Source organism: Magallana gigas, chromosome 10 (genome assembly GCF_963853765.1).
Source record: "Magallana gigas chromosome 10, xbMagGiga1.1, whole genome shotgun sequence".
Taxonomy (NCBI): domain Eukaryota; kingdom Metazoa; phylum Mollusca; class Bivalvia; order Ostreida; family Ostreidae; genus Magallana; species Magallana gigas.
Window position 1 is genome coordinate 19,767,415 of NC_088862.1, and position 18,782 is coordinate 19,786,196.

Here is an 18,782-nt window from a genome sequence, read left to right on the forward strand (position 1 = left end):
CAGTTTTCACACATGACGTTTGTGTTAGCTTGTTCTAATTTTCGTTTCGTTTTCATTATTTATGCTTTGTAACCTGGGAACTATCGTCTGTATTTCGTGATTTTTACGTATCAAATAAAACAGAGACTACGGTAAATCAAACAGTTTACCTGCGCAAATTAAGCAAAATCTGATGTTGGGGTACTGAAATACAATTCATTCTATCGGTAATTCGGCATTATCTTTTGCGTAATGGTAGATTAATGCAAAAGGGTTTTGTTGAGATGCTCAGCATTTTCTCGAGTTTATTCAGTTTAAATAGAGTTTGATATCGCTGACAGAAATATGTAGGTATATACATGTATATATATGATTCATTTCGAAAAAATAAATTGTGTTCTTTATTTGTTATACATGTAGTGCATGTTTCTTGTGTTTAATTGTTACCCTACAATTTCTATTTACTAACCATATTGAGTGTTAAGCTTCGAATTATAAGCAAGATACAGAGATTAGCTCACAATTCTATGTTTGGACACAGATCTAAAAAGCTAAAGATTAAAAAAGTAAAAAAATTGTCAATATTTATTACGAAAATTTTCAAAGTCTGTTCTTATTGAATTGTAAACTTAACCTTTTTAGCTCACCTGAGGGTGGGGCCACAATGGGGGGGGGGTCGAAGTTTAACAAATGAATATATAGAGTAAATCTTTAAAAATCTTCTTCTCAGAAACTAATCGGCCAGAAAAAGCTGAAACTTGTGTGGAAGCATCCTCAGGTAGTGTAGATTCAAAGTTGTGAAAATCATGACCCCCGGGGTTAGGTTGGGGCCACAATGGGGGATCGAAGTTTAACATAGGAATATATACAGTAAATCTTTAAAAATCTTCTTCTCAGAAATTAATCGGCCAGGAAAGCTGAGACTTGTGTGGAAGCATCCTCAGGTAGTGTAGATTCAAAGTGGTGAAAATCATGACCCCCGGGGGTAGGGTGGGGCCACAATGGGGGATCAAAGTTTTACATAGGAATATATACAGAAAAACTCTTTAAAAATCTTCTTCTCAGAAACTAATCAGCCCGGAAAGCTGACATTTGTGTGGATGCATCCTCAGGTAGTGTAAATTCAAAGTTGTGAAAATCATGACCCCCGAGGGTAGGGTGGGGCCACAATGGGGGATCGAAGTTTAACATAGGAATATATACAGTAAATCTTTAAAAATCTTCTTCTCAGAAACTAATCCGCCGGCAAAGCTGGAACTTGTGTGGAAGCATCCTCAGGTAGTGTAGATTCAAAGTTGTGAAAATAATAACCCCTGGGGTTAGGTTGGGGCCACAAGGGGGGGGTCGAAGTTTAACATTAAATAGAGTAAATCTTTAAAAATCTTCTCAGAAACCAGCCAGGAAAACTGAAACTTGTGTGGAAGCATCCTCAGGTAGTGTAGATTCAAATTTGTGAAAATCATGACCCCTGGGGGTAGGTTTGGGCCACAATGGGAGGTCGATGTTTTACATAGGAATAAAAAGAGTAAATCTTTAAAAATCTTCTTCTCAGAAACTAATCAGCCAGGAAAGCTGAAACTTGTGTGAAAGCATCCTCAGGTAGTGTAGATTCAGAGTTGTGAAAATAATGATCCCCAGGGGTAGGGTGGGGCCACAATTGGGGGGGGGGTCAAAGTTTAACAAAGGAATATATAGGGTAAATCTTTAAAAATCTTCTCAGAAACTAATCAGCCAGATGATTCTTTATAATTGTTAAGACTTTGGCCCCAGGACAATTTTTTGGCCACACAAGAAGGTTCAGAGTTTGATGTACGTTTATATCCCATATATAAACTATTGTTAGGGATCTTTTTGAGAACTGCAATACTCAACATATGATATGACTATAAAATCATCCTGTTAGAAAAGGGACTAATGATTATAAACATAAGAATATCCAGGGGAAAATGGATTTTATTTATACAGGATCTACATGTATTATTGTACATTGTCCAGATAGTTTGTATTATGACTCCATTGAGCTGATTTTATCATAACTATTGTTCCTCAGGTGAGCGATGTGGCCCATGGGCCTCTTGTTTAATAGATGGTTAAGTATTATCATTATAAACCAATCTATATATAAAAATAATTTTAATAACAATTGTCTTTACCTTTGATCCCTTAAATTGCTTCTTTGGCAAATAATATATGCACTGAAGGATCAGATGAAAGGACAGCTACATGTACTTGTAGAACTTATACTATTTTTTTAACAGTACCATGCAAGTTTAAACTGCTGTTAATGAGCATGCCAAAAAACTTAACAGATGGGGGACACTGTAGCGAGGACCATCTTTTTTATCCCTTTTTTAGCTCACCAGAGCTGAAAGCTCAAGTGAGCTTTTCTGATTTTTGTCCAGCGTCAGTCTGTCTGTCCATCTGTCTGTTAACTTTTCACATTTTCTACTTCTTCTCCAGAACCACTAAGCCAATTTCAACCAAACTTGGCACAAAGCATGATTGGCTAAAGGGGATTCAAGTTTGATAAAATGAAGCGCCATGCTCTTTTTAAAGGGGGGATAATTAGGATTTATCGAAAAATTTGTTGATATTTTTCACAAATCTTCTTTTCAAAAACCATTTGGCCAGAAAAGCTGAAACTTGTGTGGAAGCATCTTCAGGTAGTGTAGATTCAAGTTTCTTCAAATCATGGTCCCCAGGGGTAAGATGGGGCCCCGATCGGGGGGGGGGGGGGGTCAAAGTTTTAAAGTTAGGGGGCAAACTTTTACATAGGAATATATAGAGTAAATTTTCTCAGGAACTAATCAGCCAGGAAAGCTGAAACTTGTGTGGAAGCATCCTCATGTATAGTGTAGATTGGAAGTTGTACCAATCATGACACAGGTAGTGTGGGGCCAAAATAGAAGGTCGAAGTTTTTACATAGGATTATATAGTGTAAATCATTTGATATCTTCTTTCAGAAACTAATCAGCCAGAAAAGCTAAAACTTGTGTTGTAGCATCCTCAGATAGTATTGATTCAAGTTTTTTTCCAATCATGGTCCCCAGGGGTAAGGTGGGGCCACAATGGGGGTCAAAGTTTTACATAGGAATATATAGATTAATTCTTGAAAAATCTTCTCAGAAACTAATCAGTTAGGAAAGCTGGAACCTGTGTAGAAGGTTCCTTATATAGTGTAAATACAAAGCTGTAAATATCATAATCCCCAGGGGTAGGCTGGGACCACAAGGGGGAGGGGGACTTTTACATAGGAATACCGGTATATAGTGTAAATCTTTTAAAATCTTCATTTATTTATACAGGATCTACATGTATTATACTACATTGTCCAGATAGTTTGTACTATGACTCTGTTAAGCTGATTTTATGATACCTATTGTTCCTCAGGTGGTCGATGTGGCCCATGGGCCTCTTGTTAAGCTTTGTTAAACCTATTTTTGTTCAAGGCTTCAGTGTTAAAATGATTGGGTACACGTGTTTAAAACCTAGACTCAACCTTGTAACTATTAATGACCAAAAAATCAATATGTATCAAACATCAATAAATAATGATAGCGAATGCCATTTAGCTGTGAAATTGTTGGTAATATTTCAAAAGACATGTAAAAGTGTGCATACAAATGAAAAGTGAATAACAACGGTCAAATCTCTTCATAAACAATTGCACTTTATATGAGTTGTTGTTTCATCCTCGGCAAAACGGGGAAGCACAGTTTGTGGTCAAGCGGTAGCTTCCACGAACATCTCGGTCCACGTTCAAACCCATCGTCGTGCACTGTATTGGACATGTATCACAACAGGCCCTGAATCTACACGAGGACCGAACGGACTCCGTAAACAGTAAGATGGATCTCATGTGACTGCAAGCTATATCGGCCGACAAACCTGAAAAGTTCATTGAATGTTGATGACTATTTTTTTTGTGATGACAGTTTTTAATGGTTTGATGAAAAGAGGTTTTATCTATATAATTTAGGGAAAAAACAATAGCAGAAATTATGTTTAGTACGCCGTTTCTTGTTTGTAGATCTAGCCACAAAAATGATGAAAACTTTTTGTTTGTCCTTTTTTTTTTTTTTTTTTTACATCAAGCATAGGTTAAAAGCTGGTAGATTTCGTACAGCTAAGTATGTACAAGAAATAAATTATGTACTGTTGAACAGAATATTCAAAACAATTTTTCGGGTAAATAACATGAAATCTTTATACCATATACCATGAAATATGTTAATATAAGCATGTAAAAAGAACTTGATTACATCACAGGCACCTGAATTTTTATCAATAAGTCGCTTAATAAGTCATATATCGAAAAACTCTACCCCTACTATATTTATATATAGTAGGGGTAGAATTTTTCGATATATGACTTATTAAGCGACTTATTGATAAAAATTCAGGTGCCTGTGATTACATGTACCATATTATAACAATGTTCAACTTAACTACACTGTTAACATGAATTTCAGACCATGAACTTGATTCATTGACATATTAAATAAGTTTCAATGACTGTTTGTGTGACTAGTATACACGACTTACTGTCCAACTTTGCAGACACTAGTTTGCGGATGGTACCAAATGTGTTTGTCTTGCAAGCAGGTTGGTGTTTACCCTTGTTAGGATAGAAATCGACATGACCCACGGGGATAATAATGCCGAAACCTATGAATGAGATTTAAAATGAATATCAAATAAAATTTTAAAAAATAATATCACATATCAAACATATCAATCTCTTCCAACACCAGAACATCAATGTATTGGAATACAATGGCATTATATATATATATATATATATGCCAATACTTATATAGATTGACTGTGCTTATCAAAGAAGTGTTATAGATACTCATGCTTATGACAAATCTGTTTTGCGATTGTAATTTTAATCTGAAAGAACGGACGTATATTTACCAAAATATTTTCGCCCATCTGTGTGAATGACGTCAACAAAAGTGGCGTCACTGGGGTCCAAACGTACCGGGGTCTTAGTGTCCTCAAAAAAGGGCCCAGCTGGGTCCAACCCTATCAAAACAAATGTCATCAGGTTGTTACAAATATTGCTATAGATACAAGTTATATCGTCTATGTAAACATGCACCCCTAATAGCTACCTGTTATACGACCGATTCCTTTCAGTCTCCTCCCGACATAACCACAGATATGGGCGCCCAGACTGTGGCCCACCAGGTGGAGTTGGGCGAGGTCGAGGTCCTTCACGTCCCTCAGGGCCTCCAGCAGCCCGGCCGTCACGGCGCCCACTACCCGGGTGTTAGCAGCGGCCTGCAGGTAGTTGACGTGGTCAGCTCCCGGAGACCAGTCAACCATCACAACGTTGTAGTCATACTTGTAATGAAAATGTAAACAAAATATGGATTGATTCCAGAAATGAGTATTAATCATAATATTTTAGCACACCTGGGGCTAGCTGCAGGTCTGTAGCTCTCGGTCTGAAAAAATTCGGATGGACGACCTGGGAGCTACAGTGCCTCCCATAGTAAAAAACTGCAATTTACGGCGCACAAAAAATTGTGCTAGTTTTGGACTGACTTACCTTATTTTCACACAAATTCTGTGCCAAAACAATTAGTACCATTAAATTCTTAAGAAAATTTACTACTGATATTGTTACTTTACTTGCCTCAGCCTTTCTTTGACATAGGCGTCGGAACCGGGGGTGGGGGGGGGGGGGGGGCTTTTTTGCAAAGTTAGACCTAACCATTAGGGACATAGCATCATAGAGGGTTCAGCCCCTCTCCCCCCCCCCCCCCCCCCCCCCCCCCCCCCGCTGAGGATTAGTCTAGCCCCCCCCCCCCCCACTTTCAATTTGCTTCCGACGCAAGTGTTTGAAACATGCTAACCGACCTCGGAAAATAAAGTACTATATAGTATATTAATTCACGTCGAGATCGAGAGTCGTCATTTTTACATGTAAACAAACTGCACCACTTCACTTTACAGGGCTGGTGATCGTGTTTCAAGGAATATCAGAGGCAAGTAAAGTGACGATATCTGTAGTGAATTGTCCGAGGAATTTTTTGGAATATGTATAGAATATGTTCGGAAATGAGGTTAATCAGTCCAAAACTAGCGCAATTTTTTGTGCGCCGTAAATTGCAGTTTTTTTTTTTTACTATGGGAGGCACTATAGCTCCCAGGTCGTCCATCCGATTTTTTTCAGACCAGGAGCTACAGACCTGCAGTTAACCTGGGGCACACTCTCTCCAAATAGTGCGTAACCAGAGCGCCTTTTACTCGACTATCTAGGCAGGTGCCTATAGACTGACTGAGTGGCTAGGATCAGGTAGCGCTCTGACCGCGCACTGTGGGATAACGGTTTAGAGTTAAAAACTAAAGAAAAAAAACTCTGGCTTAATAGGGCAGAGTTCAAGCGCCAAAACTGAATTCCTTTGTTCTATGTATATTTGTACTTAATTCCTCATATTGGGCAGGTATATATAATGTAAATGTTAATTTTTAAAATCTCGGAATCAGGATCGTTCAGTAATTATTAAACTGATTTTACATTTACTAGCTATAAGGATCATTGTATAGAGTACATGTACTTTTTCCAGAAATGCCTTCCTCAAGTCCGTGAGGCGGTAATCATGTGAGGTTGCGGAGAATCCGTGGATGATGACAACCGTCATTCTCCTGGAATCAAAACCTGACGAAGAAATGGCAATGCGGTTGTAGGGAAAAAGTTCCTCGTCCACGCTGATATTCTGCTGAGTGAAAAGATAAAATCGCGGTTTGATTTTTGCTGGGGAGTCTGGTAAGTATTTTTTCCCTAGAATGTTAAGGTTGTTGAAAGGTTTGTAATCACTAAAGCATCCAATGTGTCGGTAACATCTTTCTTTCTTTGCCAACCACCAACCTTAAATAAATACGTACTAATGTTTTTCAATAGGAATTTGTAAAAAAAAGTAACACATATTAATGTTTCGTTTATGATTCAATGTACGCAACTACAAAATCGCATTTAGATAGAATATGGTTTTTTTTCTCGTGAAACTTTAATGTTTGTGCTAAAAATTGTTCTCTGTCTATATGAATATGTCTATTAAACTTGGATGCTTGCAGAAAAATAGATGGGAAAATGTATTATGCTGTTGAATCCCTTTCAATTTGTTAATATATACTTGAATAAATTACTTACTGAATTAGAAAAACGCATTGTTTTACATATGTTGCTCAGTAAAAATATGAAACTTAGCAAATTGTGACAGCCTAAAGATATAAACAGATGAAATCTTACCTTCACAAGAAACAAAAATGGTTGAAATAAACAGGAAACTTTGTAGGATTTGGAGAGTGGCGGCCATGCTTTCTGCTTTTAATTTAGTGTCTGTGTTTCCTTTGCGCCCTTTGCTTTATATACGACGCGGCTTGCGGAAATCAAACATCTGCTACAACGTATCGAACCGAACGATTTCATCATGGTTCTGTGATATTTTTTTAGTTCTTGGAAGCAAGGGTATTTAAATTTAGTTTTTCTCTTTCAAATAAACATCTGTTAAGGAGGAGTTTTAATCGTTAGATGAAAACATAAAATATTTGATGATTTTGACAAAACTACAAAGATCCAAAAATAGTTAAGAAGGAGGGAGAAGAAGATATCCTCTGATTGCAGCTAATGTATTCCTCTTTAAATTCTTATATCCACCCCTCTATAGAACGCTATACCATCGCATGCAGAATACGGGGATTGAAAGACATTATTATATACATGTCCTTCTATACAGACAATATGTTTGTATTGTGACGTCCATACTTGAAAGGTCACTTTTGTAAGGTGACCCCGCGCGTGATGATGATAGAACTAGATCTTGAATTGCGTATCCTTGAGAAGCGGATGTTAATACTAATTTTGATTTGATTTCTATGAATCATAATCCAGACACGCTAATTATTACTATCTGTTAATATATAATAACTTTTAAGTCAAGTTAGTTTACGTCATAGCCGGTCATTATATTACTTCCCCACTATATTACTTCCTTGCTGGTTATATTTAATATTATACTTTACAATAAATAAAATAAATTTTGATTTTCAAAATTTATATTAAAAGCTATTTATTTAGATCGTTCTAATGAGAGAGAGAGAGAGACAGAGACAGAGACAGAGAGAGAGAGAGAGGTGTAATGTCTATGTTATATCTTCTTTTATTAGTATGACGAAGCCGATATCAAATAATCTCTTATATAAGCTTCCACAGATATTTTAGATTCAAGTGTGGTCAAATTATGACCACCAGAGCCAGGAAAGAGCTTCCAAGAGAGGGTTACAATAATGTTCATCATAAACATTAATAAACAGGAAAACCTCAAACTTTTTATTAACTTTGAAAAACACCAATAGTAGTCTTGCATTGTGAAATAAACGTGGCAGCAAGCTTCTTAAGGGTCAGCAAGGGACATCAATGTGTGTGTGTGTGTGTGGGGGGGGGGGGGGGGGGAGGGGGGTATAGGTTGGTTTAAAGGGACTTGGACACATGTTGAGCTCAAAAAGTTTCAGTTTTTTAATTTTTATGTCCAGAATTGTTAATATAAATGTTTTCAATGTTTGACAAAATTTGAAAGTCAAATATCGAGTTACAAGCGAGTTACAGAGGTTAGAATTCTTTGTTTTGTAAACAAAGCTCGTGTCCTCTTAATGTTTACATAATTGTTGTATTGGTATAAGTTTCAATCTAATGTTGCTGTTTGTTGTGATGAAATTATTTATGAACCCATTGAATCAGTCTATTTTGTTTCCACAAGTTATTTTGATAAAGAAATGACAGTTTCTTTACAGTATTTGTAAACAAATATAAGACTCGAACTTTGTTTACATATTACCGACTTCTTTCCTTTGTATTTCGCTGTAACATGACTTCTAACATTCAAATTTTGGTGAATCATTCGAAATACAAAAGTAAAATATTTTATACATAGAAATCAAAAATAAAATTTTCATCTGAAATCGTGTCCAGATCCCTTTAAATTCTACATAATATACTTTAAAAGGAACAAATATAAAATATTTCAGATTTATTTGAAGAATTCTGTAAACGTGTGTGTTCAATGTACATGTACACACACAATCCACGGGAGTCACAGAGAGGCCACAGATATAGAATTGTTTTTAATTTCATACATTTTTATTTTTATTGATACATAAATAAGTTAGAAGGACCTATGATATCTTCATTTCTCACAGGAATTCCTGTACCCTGAAAAAAGTTCTTGGTATATAGTGATAGAGAACCAAAAGATCTACAAACATATTTTTTACATAATTTAGAAATACTAGACCTTTAGCATCTTCCTCTTGTGTATCTTATAACTCCACTGAAACATAAGTGTCCATCATGAAAAAGGGAAATTAAACAAAATTGAAAAAGAACTGAGAGAGAGAGAGAGAGAGAGAGAGAGAGAGAGAGAGAGAGAGAGAGGGGGGGTTGGTTGTGTGGGTACTAACTTGCAGCGGGCCAAACAAGAGTTGGTGTAGGTCCTCAGATCGCTGCCACACACCGGGTCGTTGATCCGTGGACAGGCACAGTTAGAACACGGACAATTCCCCTCACATCGAATAGACACGCCCCTAGAGGAAAAATGTATATCATGTATATACAAGAACACGGAAAATCCCAACCCTTCCTAGGTGAAATATAACCAGTAACATATATGTTCAGGAAGAACTCGGACAGTCCCCTCACAACGAACAGACACATCATAGGTGAAGAATGTATACCATGTATAAATGTACTGTTAGAACACGGACTGCATTGTACCCCTTCGCCTTTAGGTGAAGAATCAATATCATCTAAATACTGTAAGAACAGGGACTCTTCCCCTCACTTCGACTAGACACACCTCTTAAGTCCCTTTCACAATTGGTGCACGACCACTTTACACCACTTTGCGATCGAAATTTTTTAGCTTCGCATGAGCTCTCGCATACGTTGCACGAGCCTTTGCTTACGTTGCACGAGCTCTCGCTTTAGTTGCATACGTTTTACTGGTCGCAACAAGTCTCCTCTGAATAGTGGACATGCACACTATTCAGACGCGACCGAACGCGATCCAAATTAGTGCAACGCACAAACATTAGTACGAACGTTTTACAACGTTTTGTGTACTCGCAAGAGTGAGACACGATTTATAAAGATCGTAAGATAAATCGCTGGTGTTTATGCGTCTGTTTTGCGACCGTGAGACTGTTGCTCAACGTGTATCATGTAATCTTGCAACGTTTTACTATAATTGCACGACTTATCAGCCTCAATATGCAATGCTTTGCTACTACTGTGGTTTCATTAATATTCAAGGGTATCAATTTTCATGGATGAAGTGAAAAACGCAATTTCAATAATAGGTAAATTCGTGGCCAATTACCCTATCAATACCAAATGTTAATAGAAATTGCACTTCGATGAACATTTAATTTCGTGGATCAACTAAACAATGAAATCCATGAAAATTGGTATTCAACGAATACTGATGAAACCACAGTAGTATATATACCCTGTATAAGTATCTCTGTTTCAGAACAAAATTTACAATATACATCTATTGCATGATGGTGAGGGAAATACATGTATGAAGATTTATTCCCTCAAGAAAAATCATATTTCCCGAGGGCTTCGCCCGAGAGAAATTTGTTTTTTCTGTGGAATACATCTTCATATTCCCTGAACATTAATGCAATAAACGTTTTATTATACCATGCAACATATGATTACACAAAATACGTTGATTTCTAATAATTGCTTTACTTTTCAACAGTCGCAACATTAACGTCGTGATTGTTTGATTTCCGATGTTACTGTCTCACTTTTCTTTCATAAATCATAGATAGTTAAGTTGGTTCTGAGATATAAAGAGAATCATAATGATTGAATATTTTTGATTTAACCATATTTGTCTACATCGTATGCTCATATCGGCTTTTTCATTCTTGTGACATCGCCCTGTCACGTGACTTTCTAGACCACTCAGATATAATAGAATAATCATATTGAGGTATAATAATAAATGCTGCTGCATATCTGTATCTTCTTGGGCGGCATCTTTTCTCGCTTTCAACTATGTCTACTGAATATGGGCGGTGTATGTACCCCCTCTGACTCGCACGATCATTCGTACCATGGAACGCATAATCGCACGTCCAATCACATTGGCGCACGTTCAATCGTCCGATCACCTGGTCTCTCGCGCGTTCCTATCGTATTATCTTTCAACAGTTGCTTTCATTGTACAAGAGTCGCATACAGACGCAAGATATATCGCAAGATTCAATGCGTTTACATCGCACAACGTTCGCTTAGATCGTGCGAAATTCGTACGAATACTTTTTTCATATGCGATTATTTCGGCAACAATTAACGATTCATATCTAATTTTTTCGGTCGCACGAATATTTGGTCGCTTCTGCCTGTGCGCCAATTGTGAAAGGGGTTTTAGAAAATTTAGCGAGGTGTGTGTGTTTATAAATTACGTATTTTAACAACAAGACACATATACATTGCACATGAAATTCCATGAATTATATACTTTACAAAGCATTGGTATTTGACTGCCCTGTGAAAAAATGGGGGATTGATTTTATAACGCTTGTTTCAAAATATGATTTTGAATAATTTTATAATAAGAACTTTTTTTTCAACTTAAAAGACATATTTTTTAAATAGCTGCTTATAAAATTTAGTCGCTCTCTGACAAGAGAGAGAGATATTGTCAGTCTTTACTACACAATATGTATAACACATCAATAAAGCCCGGGTTTCAGTACTTCAATAATTTGATTGTTATATGCAATCCTTTGTCAGTTTTGGCTTTGAAACAGAAAATCAATGTCAAGAAAATTATTAAATAAGTTACACGAAGGCGGCCATTCTTAAAAGTAATAGACCAAAAAAACCTGTCTATTCTAAAAATAATATACAGTGCTCCCCTTAAAAGTACATCTCAGACTACTAACTTATTAGACGGCTACTGGTAAAAAATAAAATCATAAACATCAGACACCCTAAATGACCAAGATAACGATACTGCAATTAAAACATTTTTAAACATTTCCTATATATTTTTTAAATGTTAAATTTTGAAACCCTCCTGGTGCCCTAGTATTTGTCCGGGAGTCACGATTTTTACAAATTAGAATCTACATTATTTAAGGATGTATGCATAGTAATATCCATCGTCGGAACCCACGGATTTTCTATTTGTTACACTGCTTTCAAAGCAGTGTAATGCATAACGGATAGAAAACCCGTGGGTTCCGACGATGAGTAATATCCCAAAATGTTGCATTATAGTTCTTGAGAACAAGAGTTTTAAAACATTTTCTATGTATGTTAAACTTTAAACCCCGCCTGGGCTCCAGTTTTGGTCCGAGGTTTACGATTTTAACAATTTAGAATCTTCACTATACATATCAAAGGCCGGAACGGCCACAAAGGGGTCGAGCTGACATTTTCTTCAATATAGATATCATTAATTTAAATTTCTGTACCAATAGTCGTATATCAAATAACATCAGAATAAAAATGTTTTGTGTAACTAAATTCGTACATATGCAACTATATTTTTATATGCAATTTTAACATCACCATGTGATTTTATACTCAGTATATTTCTTTGTAAAATACGTAGTGATGCATTTGTAATACAATGAATAATAACTAATCATGGTTACAAAAATCGAAGAAATTTCAAAGCTCAAAAATAAATTATCTTCTTTCTGCTTTAAACAGCCTTTGAACAAATTTCACGGGTTCATCATTTGTATACGAGGGTAACACATAAACAGTATTTCCCTAATTATAAAAAAAACATTCTTCTATTTATTTCAATTCCGCGTGAAACAAGATTACCTATGGTATGGTTAATAACAAATAAATCCACACCACGTGCGTTGATCTGCCGTATCTATAATGCTCAACCAAACTAGCTGCAATATTGCAACAAAATCACAAAGATACATTTATCGCTTACATTCATTTTGGAGACCGTGCCCAACAACAAATAAATTTACATATTAAATTTCATCGGGCACGGTCTCCAAATAAACTGTAAGCGATAAACTAAATAACATCTAGTGAATTTTTAAACCTTATCGTATTCATCCGTCATTTCTTGAGTACAACTCATATACTTATGCAATGAGTTGTCAATAATCAGGGAGACACAGTTGGGTTTTTTGGTGCACAATTTAATTGAATAAATGGAACATAAATCTTGTAAATATTTTTCCTATGTATTCCTAAGTTAAACTGTGAACCCCGCCTGGGCCCCCAGTTCTGGTCCGAGGGTTACGATTTTTACAATTTAGAATCCTAACAATACAATACATACAAGCTTTTGTGTAAATATTGGCAATTCTGTTGCAGTGGTTCTTGAGAAGAAGATTTTTAACGATTTTTCATAGGTATTTCTATGTTAAACTTTGAACTCCGCCTGGGGCCCCAGTTTTGGTCCGAATGTCACGATTTTTGGGAGTTGATTTTAATCAACCCTCCTATGCACTTACTCGGGCAAAGCGAAAGTGAAACAATGTTTGGACCTTAGCACAAATCAATACCGCCGACAATACTTAGTGCTTGAAAATAATCGATAAATTCGATTCTATGTATTCTGAAGCATTGTTTTTAAGAAAACTTATTTATTAATACCATGAAAATAGTAAGATTTTAAATTGTACAGACAGTTTAGATATTTTTTAAAGTCGTATGTATTCTTACGCTAGAGTTCAATGTAGTCTCGTTCAACCAGACGCTTGGCTGTCTCCGTTAATATCCGACAAAACAGAGTCTCTCTTGCGTGTCGGAGATAAACGGAGACAGCCGAGCGTTTAGTTGAACAAGACAAGAGTTCAATCTTGCATGGATCCATACAATTTCTCAGAAATATTTCGATTACTGATACTACTTGCCATGCAAAATCACATATCGTTGATTTTGAATAAATGATAATCGATAAAATCAACTCCCGTCAGCACTTTAGTACTTTGATTACAATTTAGAATCTTCACTATACATGTATATACAAGCTTTTATGTAAATATTGGCATTTCTGGTGCAGTGGTTCTTCAGTAAAAGATTTTTAAACATTTTTCCTATGTATACTATGTTAAACTTTGAACCCCGCCTAGGGCTCCAGTTTTGGTCCGAGGGTCACGATTTTTACAATTTGGAGTCTTCCTTATATACACAAACCTTTGGATAAATATTGGCATTTCTGGCGCAGTGGTTCTTGAGAAAAATTTTAAAGACACACACCATATACTCACTGTTTCGCAATTATATCCCTTTTAAAAAGGCTGTGTCCTTTATTTTAATAATTTATAATCCCCTTTCCATAATGATGCTTTGTAGCAAATTTGGTTAAATTGGGCCCAGTGGTTTTAGAGAAGAAGTCGAAAATGTGAAAAGTTTAGAGACGGACGACGGACAACGGGTGTTCAGAAAAGCTCACTTGAACCTTCGGTTCAGGTGAGCTAATAAAAAGCTTACTCAAAAAGTGAACGAGAAATCTGTGTTGCTTGGAAGTAGAGTAAATGAAATGAAATATTTTGGACTTGGCTTATTAACCCTTGATCCTACTTGAAACGGTCCTGTTAGCAAACAGAAGAAACAAAAGAAACAGTTATTTGCACGACTGGTTTTACTGCATTATCTTTAATTCAAGAAATATTTTTGCCAACGGGTTTACCTGATATTTTTCACTCTTAAAACAAATAAGAAGAGCCTTAAACTGTCCAATTCTTTGGCTTACACCCTTTACTAAATGTAATGAGGATGATACGAATGTAGCTTAGATTGTGTTGAATACTTTTAGACCTTTCAAATGATTTTACCTGCAGCGAGCCTCGCAGCTGTTTTCGTAGGTCCTTCTGTCATCTCCACAGACCGGGCGATATATTTGTGGGCAATCGCAATTGTCAATGCAGGGACACCGCTGTTCACACCTCACGGATATACCCCTGAAAGCGAAAGAGAGAAATAAAAAGGTAGATAAAGGAATATTAATAGATAGATAGATAGATAGATAGATAGATAGATAGATAGATAGATAGATAGATAGATAGATATAGAAACCTGCAGCTGGCTTGGCATTCATTAGGGTAGGTTTGGCCGTCAGATCCACATACTGGGCGGTATGTGTACGGGCATGCGCAGTTGTGAGAGGAGCATGGGCATGTTCCTCTACACCTTACTATGGTGCCGCTGGTTAATAAAAATTGACCGGTAAACTATTCAGGCAAAAATTTAGATTTAGACATAGATGTATTAAAACGTACATTAAGCTATTTATCGATATAAATTCCAAGTCATTCGACAAATGTATAGTCATTTTTTCACTGTGTTTTTATTAATCACCATGGACAGTCAAGCATACTCTTTCAGGAATCACATGTAAAAGCAAAGCTGTTTGCTACTTATAGGATTTAGATTCCACAAATAATTATCCAAGAAAGATTTACGAACAAAATTGTGCCAACTTTTAGAGTCCAATAAGTTATGGATATCGGCAATTTTCAGGTTCGAGCTAATTTATTTCGTAGATATTTTGTAAGAGGTTTCAATTGTAATTGGGTTTATTAGAGGGGGATCACTACGGAAACTTCACACAACGTGATTATCCACTGTGAGTTATATTTCTTGCTATACATCCTCATTTCAGTCTACTTTTTACATTTCAGACTGATCATTTACCTGCACTGAGCGAAGCACTGGTTGTCGTAGGTTTGTTCGTCCGTGCCACAGACTGGTGAGTAGTGGACAGGGCACCTGTCACACGCACTGTTGGAGGAGCAGGGACAGCGCTTGTAGCATTGCAAAGGAACTCGGCTGAAAATAGAAAATCAGATAAGCTATCGCTCATATTGAATTGTAGACATGAATCCTTGTTTTCCGAAAGATTTGTCCTCATTTTGAGAGGGGGCACTGCATTATCACATTAAAGTTTGTTATTCATTAAAGAAAATTTATTAAAATCCTTCTTATTGCCTTAGCTTCTGGATATTTCTATAATAAAATAAAGTAACATTTGTAGTTCTCAGCGCAGCATTCAGATATTTTATATACTAGTACTCTCTCATTAGATTATTTTGTTTTATTACCGTCATCTTTAACGCTTAATTGCACATTGTTCGAACAGTATAGTTACATAAATTCTAAAACTAGAACCATAAAACTCAGGAAATTTTCCGATGAAATATCAGAGTCCCTCCCTGTTGAAAAATGAAAAACTCTATACCTGCAGCGAGCAAAGCAGTTGTTGAGATAAGTTTCTTCGTCCACCCCACAGACGGGTCTGTACGTCCTGCGACAGCTCCCACACAATCCACCCCCTACTCTACCCATTCCTCCATCCCCTACAGCAACACAAAAGATTGAGCACTCCTCCATATACTGTGGTTTCATTAATATTCGAGGGTATCAATTTTCGTGGTTAAAGTAAAAATCACAGTTTCAAGGATACGTAAATTCGTGGCCAACCGGCCTATCAATAAAAAATATTAATAGAAATTGCATTTTAATGAACATTAAATTTCGTGGATCAACTTAACAACGAAATCCACGAAAATTGGTATTCAACGAATATTGATGAAACCACAGTAAACAAAATGACATAAAGAAATATTTTTTTCATCATCAGTCAATATAATATCTGTATTAAATCCTTATGTTTTAAAATATAAGACAAAATATATCCATCAGCATCAACCATTCAAATCGTAGCACAGCCTCAATTTTGAATCTACGAAAAAAAAATTGGGAACCTTACGTTGCCGCAAATCGTCTAAATGCTGGCAGTGAAGACCACACCAAGTGGCTAGTACCAGCACTAAGGTAAAGAAAAACTGCATTGTTCTTTCCTGAAAGGCAAAAACATGTGCTTTGTAAACATATGTTGCCGGTGGATATGATTGTTTACGGGTTTACTAACTAATAGGAAATCCTTTTTCCAGTTTTTTGATAATAATTTCGACAATTGACAAAGTCCAATGCTTTAGCCATTCTTTCTTACCAAATGAATGGTTCGATACGAATTAAATACATTGTATTTACTCGAATGTTTACAAAATTTAAACAACAATCTCTTACCTAATGTTTTTTTAACAATTGATAACAAGATTCTCGTCAAAACCTTTTATATGTTTAATGAGTAACGCATCGGAGATTCTCTCATTAATGGGTCGACTATTGCTAATCACCGTATACGTCTTAATTACTTATGCATTAGGGCTTCTTACTTTTATATGACAACATTTTAACGCAATATGCTATCCTTACCTTTCTTATTTTTCCTATCTTATTGAAATTTCAGATTTGCTCTTACATTGTAATTCATTTGGAAATCATGAAAATAATTTTAATACTCTTTCCTTTCTTTCAATTGCATGACAACGTTTGTGTTGTTTAGTCAATTTTAGAGCTATATGCATCTATATTATGAACCAATTTTCAGTGATGTTTTTAAAGGAGATTGGGGGATAAGATACCACTGAGTCATTTCAGACACAATAAAGTGTGCTGCTTAAATACTATGTGTGACTTTGGCCACGAATTTACGGACTTGTATTATTTTTTCAAAACGTTCAATTGTTGGGACACAAAATGATATTCTTAATGTATAGTGGGTCATCTCTCCACATTTTTGTTGACTGAAACCGGTTTGTTTTCCATTAGACTTTATTTAGATTATGAGAAAAATATGGAGCACAGACCCACTCTATGAAAGAAAATACCTTGAAGTTCTAAAAAATGAGATATGTAGGTTTTGATAGTATACGCCTGTTTGAGCCAACATATTCCAAGAATGGAACATAGTTATTGGTTACAAATCAATGATATGTTAAACATATCTTGTATTAAATTATTTTTGTTAAAAAAAAATCAGATTCATTGATATTTTAATATTTCAGTAGCTTGTCGGGTGGTGTATGGGTGTATGGGCATTTTACACGCCTTATCCACTCATCTTCTTTTATTTTATTTTTTTTCAAATGAATAACTTCTTAACGTATTGCAATTATAGCAAAGGTTTAATCTATTACATGTATATATTAAGCATGAAAATAAAGAAGCATGATATTGTTGAAGCGTAAACATATCAACAATATTTTTCGTTGTAAATACCACACGTTTTGACATGAAACAAAAACATTTGATTTCTATTATGTGATGTTTGTAATAATTGTCATGAAAGACTTTATCTAAAAGTTTTTTGTTAAAAATTTACTTTGCGTAAAAAAGGTACTTCAAAGATAGTCAATTCACTATCACTATTTGATTCATTTTCTGTATTTTACGCTGTCTAACCAAAGTAACCAATAAAACTCGCCCTGCCATGATCGATAACTTGCCTACTTTTATCAAGGATCACTAACACTTATTCATTATGTTTGTTTGTGGCTGTTTTTATAGTTTTTTGGTGCGCAGTTGCAACATTAATTAACATTTCAAAACAATTTTCTTTTAATTCCAAACCTTTTTGTGGAATTTGATAAGTCAAAATTATACTGTTTAGAAATTATAACCAAAAAAAAAACAAAAACAAAACTCTGTTGTCTAAAACATTTTTGCTATCTATATATTTATTTTCTTTATTTAAGAAGTCATATAGAATGATGATGTCATCTTGTAATTGATCTTAATATGCTATTAACTCGCAATGTAATTTGATGAATAACATAATGGTATCATAGGTTAACATTTTCTAAATCGCTAGCCTGGGTAAAAAAAATATCTCAGCAACTTAGAAAATAAAATATTCACTTAAAAGGTTATGGATACATATGA

The 18,782-nt window shown here is 35.6% G+C and overlaps 2 protein-coding genes and 1 long non-coding RNA gene across 3 annotated transcripts; 1 reads left to right on the forward strand and 2 right to left on the reverse strand.

Annotated features, from left to right (window-relative positions):
- Positions 1-3,532: 3,532 nt before the first annotated feature.
- Positions 3,533-7,452, reverse strand: LOC117683523 (pancreatic lipase-related protein 2). The gene is made up of 6 exons (XM_034452849.2): positions 7,245-7,452; positions 6,553-6,863; positions 5,101-5,332; positions 4,901-5,011; positions 4,526-4,648; positions 3,533-3,868 (listed from the first exon to the last, which is right to left on the reverse strand). Exons 1-6 carry the CDS (start codon positions 7,309-7,311, stop codon positions 3,669-3,671), a joined length of 1,044 nt encoding a protein of 347 aa, XP_034308740.2. The 5' UTR covers positions 7,312-7,452; the 3' UTR covers positions 3,533-3,668.
- LOC117683524 (uncharacterized) lies at positions 5,889-16,388 on the forward strand. The gene is made up of 4 exons (XR_010710288.1): positions 5,889-5,979; positions 6,562-6,761; positions 14,837-14,983; positions 15,677-16,388. It is a non-coding gene; the product is annotated as an uncharacterized lncRNA (long non-coding RNA).
- On the reverse strand, positions 8,856-16,864 carry LOC105319657 (serine protease inhibitor dipetalogastin). Its single transcript, XM_034452857.2, has 8 exons — positions 16,765-16,864; positions 16,234-16,351; positions 15,690-15,824; positions 15,072-15,200; positions 14,831-14,956; positions 9,452-9,574; positions 9,286-9,321; positions 8,856-9,203 (listed from the first exon to the last, which is right to left on the reverse strand). The coding sequence occupies exons 1-7, from the start codon at positions 16,844-16,846 to the stop codon at positions 9,288-9,290; spliced, it is 747 nt and encodes a 248-aa protein (XP_034308748.2). The 5' UTR covers positions 16,847-16,864; the 3' UTR covers positions 8,856-9,203; positions 9,286-9,287.
- Positions 16,865-18,782: the final 1,918 nt, after the last annotated feature.

Coding starts and splice junctions, on each gene's coding strand:
- LOC105319657 (XM_034452857.2), bottom strand. CDS start 16,846: ATGCAGTTTTTCTTTACCTTAGTGCTGGTACTAGCCACTTGGTGTGGT. Junction 14,957..15,071: donor GAATGCCAAGCCAGCTGCAG/GTTTCTATATCT, acceptor TTTCGCTTTCAG/GGGTATATCCGTGAGGTGTG. Junction 9,322..9,451: donor TCTTGTTTGGCCCGCTGCAA/GTTAGTACCCAC, acceptor CTTATGTTTCAG/TGGAGTTATAAGATACACAA.
- LOC117683523 (XM_034452849.2), bottom strand. CDS start 7,311: ATGGCCGCCACTCTCCAAATCCTACAAAGTTTCCTGTTTATTTCAACC. Junction 5,333..6,552: donor GGAAGGCATTTCTGGAAAAA/GTACATGTACTC, acceptor TTTCATTACAAG/TATGACTACAACGTTGTGAT. Junction 4,649..4,900: donor AGATGGGCGAAAATATTTTG/GTAAATATACGT, acceptor TCTCATTCATAG/GTTTCGGCATTATTATCCCC.